Raw genomic sequence first — 17343 nt, 5'->3', positions numbered from 1 at the left:
ACTCTTGGTAGAAAATCTGAAGACTGGAGAGATCAACTTCTATTATTTTGTACTCTAAACTGAGGAACAAAGGGTCTGCTCTGACTCCCCGGCATGTGATTTCAAAGACTAGCATTCTACAGACCTTTGTGAGAGAGTAAAAATCTGCCCTGCCATGCTTAAAATCTATGTACAAAAAATTTGGGGTAGGGGGAATCTTGGGAATGAAAATTCTAGTTCCTAATACACCTAGATTAGTAAATTTGTTCTAACTGTACCTTTCTTTCGACAAACTTTGCATCTAGCATTTTCTGCTGACATATCCCACTTGATACAGGCGTCAAGCATCCCAAGTAGAACATGCATTCTGGAAAAAGTTTGAGCTTCACGGATTGCTATCTTCCATTTTTCCAGTGCAGATGCAACCTAAACAGAGACCAAACCAGGCCAGCATTACTACAATGACCTCAAAGACATTTGAAAGAAGACTAGAAATAGGTGAAGATATGAGAGAATCCTGAGGATATTTGCCTCCTAGAGCTTCACAAATCTAACCCATTTATCTTAGATAAGCAATCAAGGCTCCAAAAGGTGAAAAAACTTGCCAAAGGCCACACAAAGATTAAAGGGAGGGAGGAAGGGAGGGAGCAAGGGAGGGAGCAGTGACTAGGGACAGGTCTCTTCTAGTGAAATCCACTTAAAGATTCCGTATCATTTAGTATACAAGTATTCAGTACTTATATGCTGTAAAGGCTTAGTATACAATAATGTTATGTAACTAATAAAACTAACAAGATTATCAGTTTCTGCACCAATCTGTGCCACACTCCCAGATTACAGGGCCTAGAGATAGTAAGTATTAAGTACCTGATACAAATATTCCTCCTGACTTTATCACCAACTACTAACTACAGTGAAATTTTTTAAGTCTCAGGGGTTAGCTTGACTTCATTCCAGACAGTTACTCTCAGCATAACCTTGCGTTGCCTCCTCCCATCACCAGAAAACACAAATTATTTAGAATTAGTCCAGGACAGGTAAAAATATAATTAGGAATTTCAGTGATAAACACAACTCCCTCTCCTCTACAACATATACATTCTAAGGATGTACGGTAATGCCATTTTAGGGCTAATTCAGTTGTATTACTGTTTTTGTTAATCAAAAAATGATTTTTTTATGTTTTCAAAGCATTTCTAGCCTAAATGATGTTAGTGTCCATGTAAACAAATGCCAATTTAGGGGTATCATTCTCAGATAGAAAATACAACGGAGATAGACAATGTAAAACTTAGGCAATACACCAGAAGCTGAGAGGCCACGTTATTTTAGGATTATCAACTGTGTGGAGGACCTATTGCTTAACTCAGTAATGACTACGCCCAGCCTTGCTACTCTTATGACTCTGTTTGCTCAAGCAACAATTAGCTACTACAACATCACCAATCCAATATATCACAGCTGAATTTCACTGCCTTGCCCTAGGCAAAGAGGTCCATTTGAAGTAATGGGCCTCCTAAGGAAAAGCCAGTTATCCTGGAAGGCCATAGGCTTTAAAATAGAGCTGCCAAGGGACAAGATAGTTGAACTAGCTCTGAAGTTAGATACTACATACTGACCATGATGTGAGGGGTAAGGGAGTAGAACAAAGGCTGTCCTTTCTCTTTCCTACAGAAATAGAGAAATCACAGAGCACCTCGGGTGTGTAAATTTGTGAATATCAAGGATGAATAATACAAACACACACAAAAAATCTATACTTAAAACGTGGCTAAAGTGCTAGTGGAAACTAACTCGTTCCTTACTCCAACCTCTACTGCAGGTATCTCAACATCTGCTTTGAAAAACAGTACAATTTCCTTCCTTCCTTCTATAGAGCTTGTCAGTAAAATTTGAGGTCCACAATCACAGCTGCTTCTCCCCTGATGTAATGGAGAGCTGCAGATTCTTTTATCGTAAGAATAACCAAATCTTTTCAATGGAATATAAATTTAGGAATTTTAGGTTCAGTTTTTGTTTTTTGTTTTTGGCTGCTGGCTGACAAGCCAGCCCTAGATTCAGTTTTTTAAAAAGTGCTACTGAGAAAAGGTAGCAAATAGCTACAAATGGGCTTTTTGCTGTCCTCTAGTGCACAGTCAGATGTAGTACACACGAGTGTTCAAGAAAATGTCATATCTGCATACAGTATTGCTTTTTACTTCCTATAAATTATAACATGTGAGCACCCAATAGCTTATCTTGTCTTATTTAAAAAAAAACAAACAAAAAACTTGAAGACATATTAAGATATTCTTTCACTGAGCATGTTTCAAGGTTCATTCACATGGCATGTAACAATACTTCATTCCGTTTTATTGCTGAATAATTCCATTGTACAGGTATATCACATTTTGTTCATTTATCAGTTAACAAACATTTGGGTTGTTTCTATATTTTGATTATTCAGAATAATGCTGCTACGCTATGTACGTTCATGTAACATTCATTTGTTACTTTACGTGGGAAGAAAGTCTGCCCAAGGTCTCATAGCATTTCAGGGCCAGGTCCCCAGATTATCAATCCAATGCTCTTAGCAGTGTATGTACTGGATAATCTTTAGCATCCTGTTATAGCCACTGAGTTATCCACCTAAACCAGCCGAGACTCCAACCAGCCTCTAATGTTGGTGGCAAAAATAGGTACTCAAGATTTGAGAGAACTCTCATGGTACAAAGTTCTAAACAGTAGAACACATGAAAAAACAAACAAAAATCCACCATATTGGAGGCAATGTTTTTTTTTTTTCTTTTTTCTACTTGGAGGCTGGCTGGTAGGATCCTAACCCTTGATCTTGGTATTATAACACAGCACACTAATCAACTGAGCTAACCGGCCAACCCAGCAGTGTTTTTCAAAACAAACAAACAGCAGCAAGATAAAGTTTCAACATTCAACACTGATGGCATTCTATAAAAATCCTATCCTACAGTGCTGCTGAGAGGCTAGATACACTATTCTGGTAGAAAATTCAAATTCTCTAGCATATGATGATTAAATAAAGTTAGTCCCTTGGCAGGGATATAAATGAGGCTTCAGATCAGTCTCTCACAAAAGATCATTAAAAATGTAAAAACAGATAATCAGGTTGTCAGGACAAATGCACTCAAAGTAAACAGACGGCCGTACAATACCCAGAATTCTACCAAATTATACATCACCATTCCCATTTAATTCAAGGAAACAAAATAAGCATTAAATATTTGAGATCATCCACTATTACAAAAAGGGATTTGAGAGATAATATATACTTTATATAAGGAAACTGAGGCCCAGATTAGAGATCGATATAAACTCATGCAAAAACCTAGTGCCGGTTGGAAAAACCCTGGCCCTTGCTAACTGGAAACCTTCAAAGCAAAGGACAGTGGAAAATTTCACAGCTGTGGTAAAATTGACCTTTGGTGGGGAGCTGCAGGGCATAATGCCATTTTAATGCAGAACACTGCTGAACTACTTAATAAGCAACCTAACTGATTTTCCAAGAAACTCTTCCATGCTTTCCATTTATGTACTGTGTATCTGAACCTGCGAAGTGCTCATATTTTCCTCCCCCACTAAGCTAAGAACAAGTCTCATCTGACAAGCTAAAAGGAGGTCACTTCACTATGGGGTTCAGTACTCAAAAACAGTTTAATGAGAATTCCACAGCTTCTAGTTTGTTCTCAAAGAAATGGCAAGGAAATATGTGACTCTTGGAAAGATCACATCAAGAAAAAGAGTCTCTTCTCTATAGAACTGAGTTAAAAACAAAATCCATGTAGTATTCAGCAAGACTTAAGCTATGTTTAATGAGAACAGATTAAGCAAATGAGACTAGTTATCCAATATCATAGACATCTAGAAGGTTATCTAGGTGCTACATAGCCACTTAAAAGGAACACAGAGGAAGGTGAGAATTAAATCCCAGTGGGATACTATGTGTGAAGTCCCTGAGCCCAAGGCATGAATTAAACCTTTATCTAAACTGAATTTCGGGGTTCCGGTCAAGATGGTGGAATAGACAGTCCCCAGCATCACTCTCTCCCACAAATCAACCAATTTACAAATATAAAAATGTAACATCAGCCAAGCCAGGGCCGCTGGAGCTCAGGGGAAGAGGAGGAGAGACCTATGGAGTTCATGAAGCTGGGAGACGCCACGATGAGAGAAAGGAAAAACTGCTTAGAGTGTTTCAGGCCACACCTGCTTTTAGGCTGGAGCTACTGAGTGCTCAGAGCAGGAGCCAGCAGAAGCCGCAGCTGTGTCCTTTGGATGGAGTTGCTTGGAGGCGGCAGGGGAGAAGTGGGCCTTGGTGGCCCACAGGACAGCAAGACCACTAATAGGGTTCCCACAGACCCACGCAGGAGCGAGGAGCCAGAACAGCTGAAAAAGGGGAGCCATTCAGAGGCCAGTGAGTCATCGCAAGGGACCAGTACACAGCCTGTCCCATGGGAAATGTGTGGAGCACGGGTGGTGGGGGAGACATGCCCACCAGGGAAACACTGGGACACAGAAAGGACAGCTGATCAGCCCCCCCAATCAGTGCATGGCCACTGAGAGGACACTGGTCAGGAATACAGAATTGCATGGGGTGCAGTTTGATGAAAAAACTCAGGCCCAGATCAGAGTTTGTATACAACCCAGATGCACCCGGTCTCTGGAGAGCCAGAAGTACCTACAAGGTCAACCATTAAACCCTGAGCTGCACAAAAAGCCTTCCCTAGGGAAACAGTAGCAAAGCAGCAATTTAGCTCAACCACACAGCTCAAGTACTGGTTCCCACAGGAAGTCCCCCAGTTTTAGAAGTAAGCAAAGGACAAAAAATTAGTTCTGGCCCAGGCACACACCAGTGCCTCAGGGCCCACCAGGGGACCTGAGGCCTGGAACTGGAAACGGACCCCCCTCCCACAACCGGCACACCGCCAGCACCAAGGTGCATTCCAAAAACATCACCTCCATGTGGGTGGCCCAGTACAGCTACCACAGTAACCACAGCTGCCACGAAAGTGGCTAGACGTCATGACCACCATGCAGATGGTCTGCCAGCCACTGGAGTGCACTGACACCAGGAGAGTCACCAGCAGAGACCAAAGAAAAGAAGAGGATGTCTCTCTCCACAAAGCCCATTCCAGACTGACAGTAGAAGCATCTGCTCTGGGCCGGCCTGGTGGTGCACTGGAGAGTGCGCCGCTTGGGAGCACGGCGGCGCTCCCATCGAGGGTTCGGATCCCATGTGGAGACCAGTTCCCGCTCACTGGCTGAGCGCGGTGCGGGTGCAACACCGAGGGTTGCAATCCTGTTGCCGGTCCCTGGTATGGGCGCGACACCGAGGGTTGCGATCCCGTTACCGGTCAGTAAAAAAAGATAAAAAGGAAAAAAAAAAAAAAAAGAAGCATCTGCTCTATGATAATATTGGGGGACCTGAACACACCTATCAACACTGGACAGATCATCTAGGCAACAAATCAACAGAGTAACCATTACTCTTTCAGAGAGAGAGAAGAAATCTAAGGTTATCAGTGGTGGGAGGGGGGAGGGAGAGGGGGATAGGGAAAGACTGGACAAGGGACATAAAGAATAAGTACGATTTGTAACAATATACATACTAGTAATCTTGATTTGATCAATATATGTCAGCATTGAATCCCAAAAATATGTATAATCAATTATGATCCAATAATAAATAAATAAATAAATAAAAAGAGTAAAAGTGCGTACCACTAATAATTTCCAGGATGTTCCTGGGAAAGCATACAATTAACTCAAAGAGTGATATGTACAATTTTTCAGTATTTTTCAATTTTGAGTATGACTATGAACTCATAGATTTTCTTTGACTCAATGTATTTTAATCCACTATATTATTATTTTGATACTCAAATTAGTAAATTTTTGGATACTGGGGGCTTCTTTTAGATAGCCCCTGTATTTTCTTGACATAACCCTATCAATATTTTTTTTTCAGTAATCTTAATATCGAAATGTTGAAAGTCCTGCATTTTATATGTTTATTAGCCATTTGGATATCCTAGTCAGTGAATTTCATGTTCATTTTCTTTGCCATTTTTTTCTATTGGGCTATCTGTCTTTTTCTTACTGATTTGTAGGTATTCTTAACACATTTTTTGAGTCTTTTGTCTAAGATATGTTTGCAAGTATCTTCACTTAGTTTGTGAATTGTATTTTCACTCTAATAATGGCATTTTCTGATGAGAAGTTTTTTTAGTTTAGTTCAGTTTATTATTTTTTAACTTTACTTTTATCATTTTTTGTGTCCTGATTAAAAAGTTTTGTCTACCCAAAAAATAAAAAATAAATAAACTGAATTTCATTCTCTACTCTGCTTACCTCTTACCCAGAATGATCATCCCTGTATCGCATATTACCCTTGGCCTCAGGAAGAAACGTAGGGGAAACATGACAACTTTGTACAAATATATGAGAAGCCTTAATAAAGGAGAGAAGACTCATTCTATGTAAAATGGGACGATAACACAAGAACCAGTTGTCAGTGACAAAAAGGCCGATTTCAGTTCAATCTGAGAAGGCCTATGCCACCCCTTCCATGACAAGATTAATTCCTATTTATTCTTCAAAATCCAGCTTTTGGCTGGATGGTTTGCTCAATTGGTTAGAGCACAGTGTTGTTAACACCAAGGTCAAGGGTTCAGATCCCTATACTAGCAAACAAACAAACAAACCCAGCATCTATGTCATCTCCTCTGGGAAGTATTCTCTAATTTGCCCTGGGTATCTCTCACAGGTGAGCCTAGATACAGCTCTTTCTCATCAGTACTTGTCACACTACTGTAACTGTCTCCCTGCTTCTCTCTTACATTCAAACCTGAAGGCAAGAATTTACAGCTTCTATTCATCTCTATAAAACATCAGACTTAGCACAGTGACTGGCACAGGTAGGCCTTTACCAGATGTTTGTGAAAGGAAGGAAAGAAGAGGAGGAGAGGAAAATCTAAAATTAGGGACAAGTATTTCACAATGGATAATGGCTGGGACCTTTTCCATAATACAGTGTCTTCAAATTCTTTTCTTCACAAGTAATCTCAAGCAGAAATATAATACACAGACAAAAATGGAGCTGCTAGTTATTCTAATAAAGGAAAACAGGAGAAAACCTTGTGGTCATCAGCAAATGATACAGATGTTAAAAGAACGAACATAACATCAGGTAGATCTATAGACTAACAGAGGGGACAGATTCCCAGCATATGCTGATGAGCGAAAAACTGCAGAATATTATACATCGTAGAATTCCATTCTGTAAAAATCCAACAAAACTATCTTTGTATATAAGAAGAAAGCACATCAAACTATTAAAAGAGTAATATTGGGCCAGCCCGGTGGCGCACTGCTACAGTGCGCCGCTTGGGAGCACGGTGGCGCTCCTGTGGAGGGTTCGGGGGTTCGGATCCCACATGCAGACCGGTTCCCGCTCGCTGGCTGAGCGAGGTGCAGGCGCAGCGCCGAGGGTTGCGATCCCGTTGCTGGTCCCGGTCCGGTACGGGCATGACACTGAGGGTTGCGATCCGTTGCCGGACACGAAAAAAAAAAAAAAAAGAGTAATATCCCTGGATATTTTACTTACCTCTCATTTGATTTACTTGCAAACAACACATTACATTTAAAACTAAAAAGCCAAAAAACTGGATATTCACCTACAAAAAAATCTGGACCCTTACCTTATGTAATTTACAAAAATTAACTCAAAAAGATCAAAGACCTAAATGTAAAAGCTAAAACTATGAAATATTTAGAAGAAAAGAGGGGAAAAGCTTCATGACTTCTTGGACATGACACCAAAAGTGGGGTGAACAGAAGAAAAAATAGGTAAGTTGGTCTTTATCAAAATGCAAAACTTTTATGCATCAAAGGACACTACTAACAGAATGAAAAGGCAACCCACAGAATGTGAGAATATATCTGCAAATCATATATCCAATAAAGGATTACTATCAAGAACATATAAAGTACTCCTACAATTCAACATCAAAAAGCAAACAACCTAATTAAAAAATGGGCAAAGAACTTGAATACACATTTTCTCCAAAGATAGACAAAATGGCTAATAAACACATGAGAAGATGCTCAACATCACTAATCATTAGGGAAATGCAAATCAAAACCACAATGAGATACTGCTTCATATCAATTAGGATGAATACTATCAAAGCAGAACAAGTGTTGGCAAGGATGTGGATCCCTTGTGCATTACTGGTAGGAATATAAAATGGAACAGTCACTGTGGGAAATGGTATGGTGGTTCCCCAAAAAGTTAAACATCAAATTACCATAGGATCCAGCAATTCCACTTCTGGGTATGTACTCAAATGAACTGAAAGCAGGGACTCAAAGAGATATTTGTACACCTATGTTCATAGCAGCACTATTCACAATAGCCAAAAGGTGGGGCAACCCAAGTGTCCACCAAAAGATAAATAGTTAAACAAAATGTGGTTTACACATATGTGGTATACTAACAAATACATTTGGTCTTTCTCCCTTATCCTTGGAATTTCCTGATAGGAGTGTCTTTTTGATCACATCTGAGATTATGCTATTGAGGTGACTTAGGATGAGGCTCTTAAGACAGCCTTAGGATGGGGCTGGTCACCTGAAAGACCAAGTGATTAGAGGGTTAGAACTTTCAGCCCTACCCACAACCTCCAGGAAGAGGGGAGATTAAGAAGAGGACCTGGGTATTAAGCTCTATAAAAACTCTTGAACAACAAGATTTGATAAGCTTCCATGTTGGTGAACACATCTGAGTGCTGGGACGGTGGAGTATCCAAATGACACAAAAGTTACAGGCACTGCCCTCACGCTGCCCCCATGCCTTGTCTTACGTGTATCTTCCACCTGGCTGTTCCTGAGTTGTATCCTTTATCGTAATAACTCAGCAAACCTAAGCAAAATTCTGTCCTGAATTCTGTGAGCCATTCTAGCAAATTATTGAACCTGAGAAGGGGGTCATGAGAACCCTCAATTTACAACTGGTATGGGTGGCAACTGGCATATGAAGTGAGAGCAGTCTTGTGGCACTGAGCCCTTTAACTTGCAGGATCTGACAGGAACTCCCAGTAGATAGTGCTGGAACTGAAAACTGGAGAATTTCTTAGAGAAAACCCACACATTTGGTGTCAGAAATATTGTATGAATAGAGAAACAGTTTTCTTTTAACATACAATGGAGTATTACTTAGCCTTAATAAGAAAGGAAATTCTGGCACACTCTACAACATGGATGAACCTTGAAGACATTATGTTAAATGAAATAAGCCAGACACAAAAGGACACATATTGTACGACATCACTTATATGAGGTACCTAGAGTGGTCGAATTCAGAAACAGAAAGAAAACGGTGGTTGCCAGGGGTTGGGGGAGGAAGAAATGGGAAATCAAAATGAAATAAGCCAGACACAAAAGGACACATATTGTACGACATCACTTATATGAGGTACCTAAGAGTGGTCGAATTCAGAAACAGAAAGAAAACGGTGGTTGCCAGGGGTTGGGGGAGGAAGAAATGGGAAATCAGAAAAGGACACATATTGTACGACATCACTTATATGAGGTACCTAGAGTGGTCGAATTCAGAAACAGAAAGAAAACGGTGGTTGCCAGGGGTTGGGGGAGGAAGAAATGGGAAATCAATGTTTAATGAGCACAATTTCAGTTTGGGAAGATGAAAAAGTTCTGGAGATGGATGGTGGTGATGGTTACAGAACTATGTGAATGAACATACTTAATGCCACTGAACTATACACATAAAAAATGGTAAACTGGAGGTTTTAGAGATGACTACTGTTCTCTTCCCCCTTCCCTTTTTTCCCTCTTCTAATTACTTTCTTTGGCGTTGGATTAATAATGTTGTCTAGCATGTGAATTTAGAATTAACGGTTGATCTACATGAATAAAAAAATCTCTGAATTTTTGTTATCTTGATTTCTTAGAGAAGGGATAAATTTTGTGTTACATATAATTTACCATAATTTTAAAAAAGAGAATAAAGCTCTAATGGCAGGGAAGTGTGTGCACGCAAACCCACTATGACCATCATCCATAGCCCTGCAAGGAGGGCTGTGCTCCACAGACCAGTTTGAAAACCGCAAATTTAGTAGTAGGTGACTTTTTACAAATATGCAACACTTGCTCAGGGCATAGTGCTTAATTACACTTTCCTACACAATCATAAACTATATCTGCAATAACTAAATACCTTTGCTTCCTCTGCCATTTTTTTCTCTTCATCTACTTCCTCAGTTTTTGCTGAATCTTCGCTTTGGAGTTTTCTTCTCTTTTGCTTGGGAGCCATGAAGCCTTGGAGAAATTTCTTTATGACACTGGCCTGAAGGGCAATCACACACTCACCAAAATCCTTCAGCTTTTCTAATGAAATGACCTACAGGAATTGATTTAAAAACTAGATTGAGAGAAGGCAAGAGAAAGATGAAAGGAGTTCATACTCAGCTAAATTTAAATCAACCTAGACTTTAAATATCAAAAGGGCCACATAACATTAACTGTATTCCTCAGTTCACTAGATAACTTACGCATTTAAAAGTAGTTGACTAATTCTACGTCCCCAGTGAAAGGACCCACAGAGAGTGATGAAACTTCCTCTACTAAAGGGAGTTACACAACTCATTCATTCAATAATTACCAAGTGCCTACTAAGTGCAAACAAGCTACAGACTTAATGAAAAGACAAACAGAAGGAGAATCAAAATTTAATGCCTTTCTGGCTTACTAACTGTATGTCAGGTAATATTCTGTATATACTCCATCTCCTTTAAGCTTCACATCTATTTTATGAATGAGAAAACAGAAACTAAATCAATTTATCAAAATTATGCTCTTAAACACCACACATTATCTTTTCTGTCGCACAAGACATGCCAATTAAAAGATACCATTTTATAGTAACGAAGGAAAAAAAGAAAAAGTAATGATAACTCAATGTCAGCAAGATGCAGTCCTGGATTTGGCAGAGTAGAAAATAAATACTTGCTAAATTAAAAAGTAAATGTGTAATATTTAAAACTGGCAGAATGATTCTTCAAAGAATCTTTAAGAACCATAAAGATGTTTAAAACCTTTTTCCTAGGAAATATACCAAGAATTTATCACTACACTAATTTTAAAAAATTAGGGGCTGGCTGGTGGCTCACTTGGAAGAGCATGGTGTTGTTAATACTCAAGGTCAAGGGTTCAGATCCACACACAAGCCAGACACAAACAAAAAACAAAAAAAAATTGCACATGTAAGATGCATATAAAATTTGCTAATTCTAATAGCATAGAAATAGAAACACAAGGCTAAATAAAAGAGATGAATAGTATAAACTAGGAAAAATGGGAGGAAAGATACGACCACTCATAAAATATCATACACTATAAAAATACACATGCCATAGTTCATACAAATAATTTGAAAAGACTCAGAAATATTAATATGCCTAGAATTATGTGGACTTTATGATTTAAAACTCAGTAGAATACACTTTATGATAATAATTAATGAATAGTATTTTCCAATCTTCTCTCCACCTTTGATACCTAAACCAATCTCATGTGGGGCATGGGATCTCTTGAACAGTTTTCACCTATCCCACTTACAGGTCCTTCTGAGTGGTAAATGACAGGACTGTAAATGGGCCTTGAAACGTAGCCCACTGAACAGCATGAGCAATGTTCCATATAAATGTAAGAACAGACAAAAGCAGCATCCACAAGCATGTTTCACAATTTAAAGCATGGGCACCACAAGGGAAAGTTATGTTAAATGATACTATATGATGATGGCTTGACAACCAGTTTTCATTCAGGTTAAGAGAAAAGCTCTTTGGGGGGGCTGGCTGGTTAGCTTACTTGAGAGAGTGTGGTGCTGATAACACCAAGGTCTCAGGTTTGGATCCCCATACTGGCCAGCAGCCAAAAAGAAAAACCAAAGATCTTTTTCAACAAAGGTTCTGAGCCAACTATTAGGTTTTTCTGAATATCAGCAAAAGATGACAACAAATATATAAGTACATAAAAAGTTTTTGGTTCCATACATGCCTTAGAAGACAAACTCAAACAAATGATTTCCAGGGTCATCTTGGCAAGTCAAGAACAGTGCCAGGGGACAATTCCAAATTGAGTTTCCATGAGTAACAGCTTCCAAAGGGTGTTTTCTTATATTCTTACCCGGGATTCAAATTCTGATGTTTCATCTACATATCCAAGTCCTCCTTTTTGTAATCTTGTTGCAACTTCAATGAGATCACTCCGGAGAAAGTTTAAGAGCTCCTGGTTGCCATCACAGGATTTTAGACCCAAATTTGGCTTCCGAGCCAGATGAATAGAGTGGATAATGTCCTGGTACCTAGAAAAGTTGGGGCAAGGGAAAGAGGGAATAAAGAAACTTTTGAAGATGTTCTTTAAATTTCAATTACTTGAATGACTGTTTTATTTCTAGAAGACTATATTTTAGATCTTTTTCACTTCTCCTTGATGCTTTTTAACAGTCTCATGTTCCTTGCACAAAATTTCAATGTTCTATTATTCCTTGATTCATTCTAAAAATACACTCATTTTATTCTGGATTTGATAATCCCAGTATCCACAGTATGCTGCTTTTCCTAGCCCTCATTCATAGTGTCTGGTTGTGTATTTAGTGATTCTTTTACCAGAAATTTCTTGGAATTTTATCTGTGGGACTGCTTAGAGGCCTGGTTTGAAGCTGTGCTCCTCCAGAAAGAATGTGCATTATTTGCTTGTGTCAGTTATGAGGAATTGCTACCACCTGGGACAACTTTAAATCATCCGCTTGGAATTCTTCACAACACCAAGAAACATGAATTCAGTAGGAAATCTATACAAAGACCCTCAGAAGAGTTTACCTTCACACTAAATATTAACTCTTTGAGATCCTAGCAATAAAGACTGCTGTAAGACTCAACCCTGGGTGGGCCATAGCTTTACTGTGGGCTTCCTATACCAAAATGAAAACTATCTCTCAAGGTCATCTAAGTTGAATACAAAACTCCTTTTTCTTTCTTAATAATAATGGTTTTTAATATTATTTTCCTCTGAGTATAATTTTTAGCTTTACTGTGGGCTTCCTATACCAAAATGAAAACTATCTCTCAAGGTCATCTAAGTTGAGTACAAAACTCCTTTTTCTTTCTTAATAATAATGGTTTTTAATATTATTTTCCTCTGAGTATAATTTCACTGTGTCCCACTAGTTTTCACATGAAGGATTCTCCTTTCATTGCCTTCTGGATACTACAAAAGTTCCCTTTCATTTTCTCCTTCGATCTAAGTGTTATCTAGGAATATATTTGACTTAGTAGCAATTGAGCAATTAATTTGGTCATGATTATATAATTTAGTTCTAATTTTATTGCAATCTGACTAGAGAACATACCTTGAAAGTCAATGCTTTTTAAATTTGTTGAGATTTGTTTTTGTGGCCAAGTATATAATTAATTTTTATAAATGTTCAATGGATATACCAAAAAAACTATTTCTTTATGTTTACAATTGCCCTAATCCTTTTGCTCACCCTTTCTCTTATATCTGTCACCAGTTTACATATTTCCTGGTAAACAGCATTTATGTTTTTCAAATTTGAACCTCAAATGGTTGCTGACACATTATCTTATCTCCTTGGCCACGCTCAGAGGAAACAACTCAAATAACCATCAACAAGAGAATGGATAAGTAAATTGGGTCACATTCACTAATACTATACAGACTCACAGAATATTATACAGAAAAGAAAATGGAAATTCAGTTATAAAAAAACATAAATGACTCTTTAGAAAAATAATGCTGAGTAAAAAGCAGTAAGTCACAAACTGCTTGATATCCTTTAAAAAGTTCAAATCAAAGCAAAACAAAACAAGGTTGTTTTGTTAAAATGTTCAGCAAAACACATCAAAAGTATAAGTTTTGTTTCTAATCCTGTCTGACAATCTCTAATCTTTTAATGGAAGGATTCAATCTATTTCCAATTAGTGAACAGAACTGGTCCTTTCAATCTAACACACATTCCTATCGAATACTTTGACCAAAGAGAAGGAACATGATAGGACTGTATTCCTTTGTGGGTCTGTGTACTGACATTTTCCTTTGTCTTAATATGCCTAGGCATATTTGTGTTAAGACAACATGATTTTGAATATAATTTTAATTAATTTACACATTAAACAGTGGACTAAAATCAATATGCTATATCTATTATCACTCACAAAAGCCTGGCAATGTTGCAGAGTACATACTGAATGTACTTTCCTTCTTTCTTCACTTAAACCTAAATTCAGCCATTAAAATAAGCATGCAGTCAAAAATCAGAGGTAGTGGGGCCGACCCTGTGGCTCACGCGGGAGAGTGTGGTGCTGGGAGCACACTGGCGCTCCCGCTGCACGTTCGGATCCTATATAGGGATGGCCGGTATGCTCACTGGCTGAGCGCAGTTTGGGCGACACCAAACCAAGGGTTGCGATCCCCTTACTGGTCACAAAAAAAAAAAAAAAAAAAAAAATCAGAGGTAGCCTTAAACCAAAATCTGGTCCTGGCTTTGATAGAAACGACAGAAAAGGCACTAGCAAATCTAGATGAAGTTGAAGTTACTTGTAAACAGAACAGAATTTTTTTTTTTAAAGATATAACTCGGGGAGATCCAATCAAGATGGCGGAATAGACGGTCCACAGCATCACTCTCTCCCACAAATCAACCAATTTACAACTACGAAAACGTAACATCAGCCAAGCCGGGGCTGCTGGAGCTCAGGAGAAGAGGAGAGACCTATGGAGTTCACGAAGGCAGGAGAAACTATGAAGAGAGAAAGAAAAAGCTGCTCGGAGCGTTTCGGGCCGCGGCTGCTTTAAGGCTCGAGCTGCTGAGCGCATGGAGCAGGAGCCAGAAGCCGCAGCTGTGCCCTTCAGATGGAGTTACTTGGAAGCAGCAGGAGAGAAGAGGGCCTTGGCGGCCCCCAGGTCAGCAACACCGCTAATAGGGTTCACGTGGAGCCACGCAGGAGCAAGGAGCCAGAACAGCTGAAAAACGGCAGCCATTCAGAGGCCAGTGAGTCATGCAAGGGACCAGCGCAGGGCCCGTTCCATGGGAAGTGTGTGGAGCACCGGCGGCGGGGGAGACGTGCCCACCAGGGGAACACTGCGGCACAGCAAGAACAGCTGATCTGCCCCCCAATCAGCATAGGACCACTCAGAAGAGACTGGTCAGGAATGCAGAATTGCATGGGGTGCAGTTTGATGAAAAAACTCAGGCCCAGATCAGAGATTCTACAGAACACAGATCCACCAGGTCTCTGGAGAGCCGGAAGTACCTATAAGATCATCCATTAAGCCCTGAGCTGCACAAAAAGCCTTCCCTAGGGAAACAGCAGCAAAGCAGCAATTTAAACAACCACACAGCTCAAGTACTGGTTCTCACAGGAAGTTCCCCTGTGTTAGAAGCAAAGGACAAAAAATTAGTTCCGGCCCAGGCACACCACCAGCACTTTGGGGCCTGCCTGGGAACTGGAGGCTTGGATCTGGGGATCAGTCCCCACTCCCACTTCCAGGCACACTGCACCAGTGCCTCAGGGCCTGCCCAGGGACCTGAGGCATGGAGAAGGGGACTGAACCTCTCTCCCACAACCAGACACACCAAGCCAGCGCCTCGGGGCCTACCTACGGTCCTGGGGCATGGAGAAGGGGACTGGACCACCCTCCCACAACCAGGCACACCACGCCAGCACCTTGGGGCCTGCCCGGGGACCTGAGGCAAAGAGAAGGGGAACAGACCTCTCTCCCACAACCAGGCACACTGAGCCAGCACTTCAGGGCCCGCCTGGGGAACAGAGGCATGGAGAAGGGGACTGGACCTTTCTCCCACAACCAGGCACACCACGCCAGCACCTTGGGCCCTGCCCAGAGACCCAGAACATGGAGAAGGGGGCCGGATCACCCTCCCACAACCAGGCACACTGAGCCAGCGCCTTGGGGCCCATCCAGGGACCCGGGGTATGGAGTCGGGGACTGGACCTCCCTGCCACAACCAGGCACACCAAGCCAGCACCTCGGGGCCTGCCCACTGTCCCGGGGCATGGAGAAGGGGACTGGACCTCTCTCCCACAACCAGGCACAACATGTCAGCACTTCGGAGCCCACCGGAGGACCCGGCGTATGGTGATAGGGATCGGACCTCCCTCCTACAACCAGGCACAACACGCCAGCACCTTGGAGCCAACCCAGGGACCTGAGGCAAGGAGAAGGGGACTGGACCTCTCTTCCACAACCAGGCATACTGCGACTGTACCTCAGGGCCCACCCAGGGACCCGGGACATGGAGAAGGGGACTGGACCTCTCTTCCACAACCAGGAATACTGCGACTATACCTCAGGGCCCACCCAGGGACCCGGGACATGGAGAAGGGGACTGGACCCCTCTCCCACAACGAGGCACATGGTGCCAGTGCCTTGGGCCCTGCCCATGGACCAGAGGAATGGAGAAGGGGACCAAACATACCCCACAGCCAGGCATATGGCTAGTGCCAAGGAGCATGCCAAAAACAGCATCCCCACGTGGATGGCCCACCACAGCCACCACAATAACCATGGCTGCTGCAAAAGTGGCTAGACGCCACAGCCATAATGCAGATGGTCCGCCACCACTGGAGTGCATTCACACAAGAAGAGTCACCAGCAGAGACAAAGAAAAGAAGAGGATGNAGATCATCTAGGCGACAAGTTAACAGAGTAACCATTATTCTTTCAGAAGGAGAGAAGAAATATAGGGAAATCAGAGGGGGGAGGGGGAGGAAATGGGGGAAGGGGAGAGGTTGGACAAGGGGCATAAAGAATAATTATGATTTGCAACTATATACGCTAGTAATACTGATTTAATCAACATATCTCAATGTTCAACCCCAAAAATATGTATAATCAATTTTGATTCAATAAATAAAATAAATTATTTTTTTTAAAAAGATATAACTCATATAACATAAAATTCACCATTTTAAAGCATATCCTTCAGTAGTTTTTATGTTGTGAAACTATCACAACTATCTAATTCCAAAACATTTCCATCATCCCAAAGAGTGATGTTTTTCCTCAAAACATTTCCATCACCCCATACATTAGCAGTCACTGCTCCCAATTCACCCTCCAACCCATCCCCTGGCAACCACTAGTCTACTTTGCCTCTATAGATTTTCCTATTTTGGATGTTTCAAACAAATGGAATCGTGGTGTTGGTAACACCAAAATAAAGGGTTTGGGGGCCGGCCCGGTGGCGCACTGGATAGTGCGCCGCTTGGGAAGCGCGGCGGCGCT

General features: G+C 41.0%; 1 protein-coding gene across 1 annotated transcript in view; it reads right to left on the bottom strand.

Annotated features, from left to right (window-relative positions):
* BAZ1B (bromodomain adjacent to zinc finger domain, 1B) overlaps nt 1–17343 on the bottom strand; it is a 77360-nt gene that overhangs the window by 10221 nt on the left and 49796 nt on the right. Inside the window, exons 12-14 of the mRNA XM_008580319.1 lie at nt 12202–12379; nt 10232–10414; nt 258–405 (exon numbers count right to left, since the gene is read on the bottom strand). Coding sequence (XP_008578541.1) covers nt 258–405; nt 10232–10414; nt 12202–12379 — 509 coding nt within the window. The remainder of the gene's footprint in view (nt 1–257; nt 406–10231; nt 10415–12201; nt 12380–17343) is intronic.

The sequence above is a fragment of the Galeopterus variegatus genome, unplaced genomic scaffold (assembly GCF_000696425.1).
Source record: "Galeopterus variegatus unplaced genomic scaffold, G_variegatus-3.0.2 Scaffold2064, whole genome shotgun sequence".
Taxonomy (NCBI): domain Eukaryota; kingdom Metazoa; phylum Chordata; class Mammalia; order Dermoptera; family Cynocephalidae; genus Galeopterus; species Galeopterus variegatus.
Note: the sequence above shows the minus strand (reverse complement) of the source record. Positions and strands in the feature narration are given on the sequence as shown.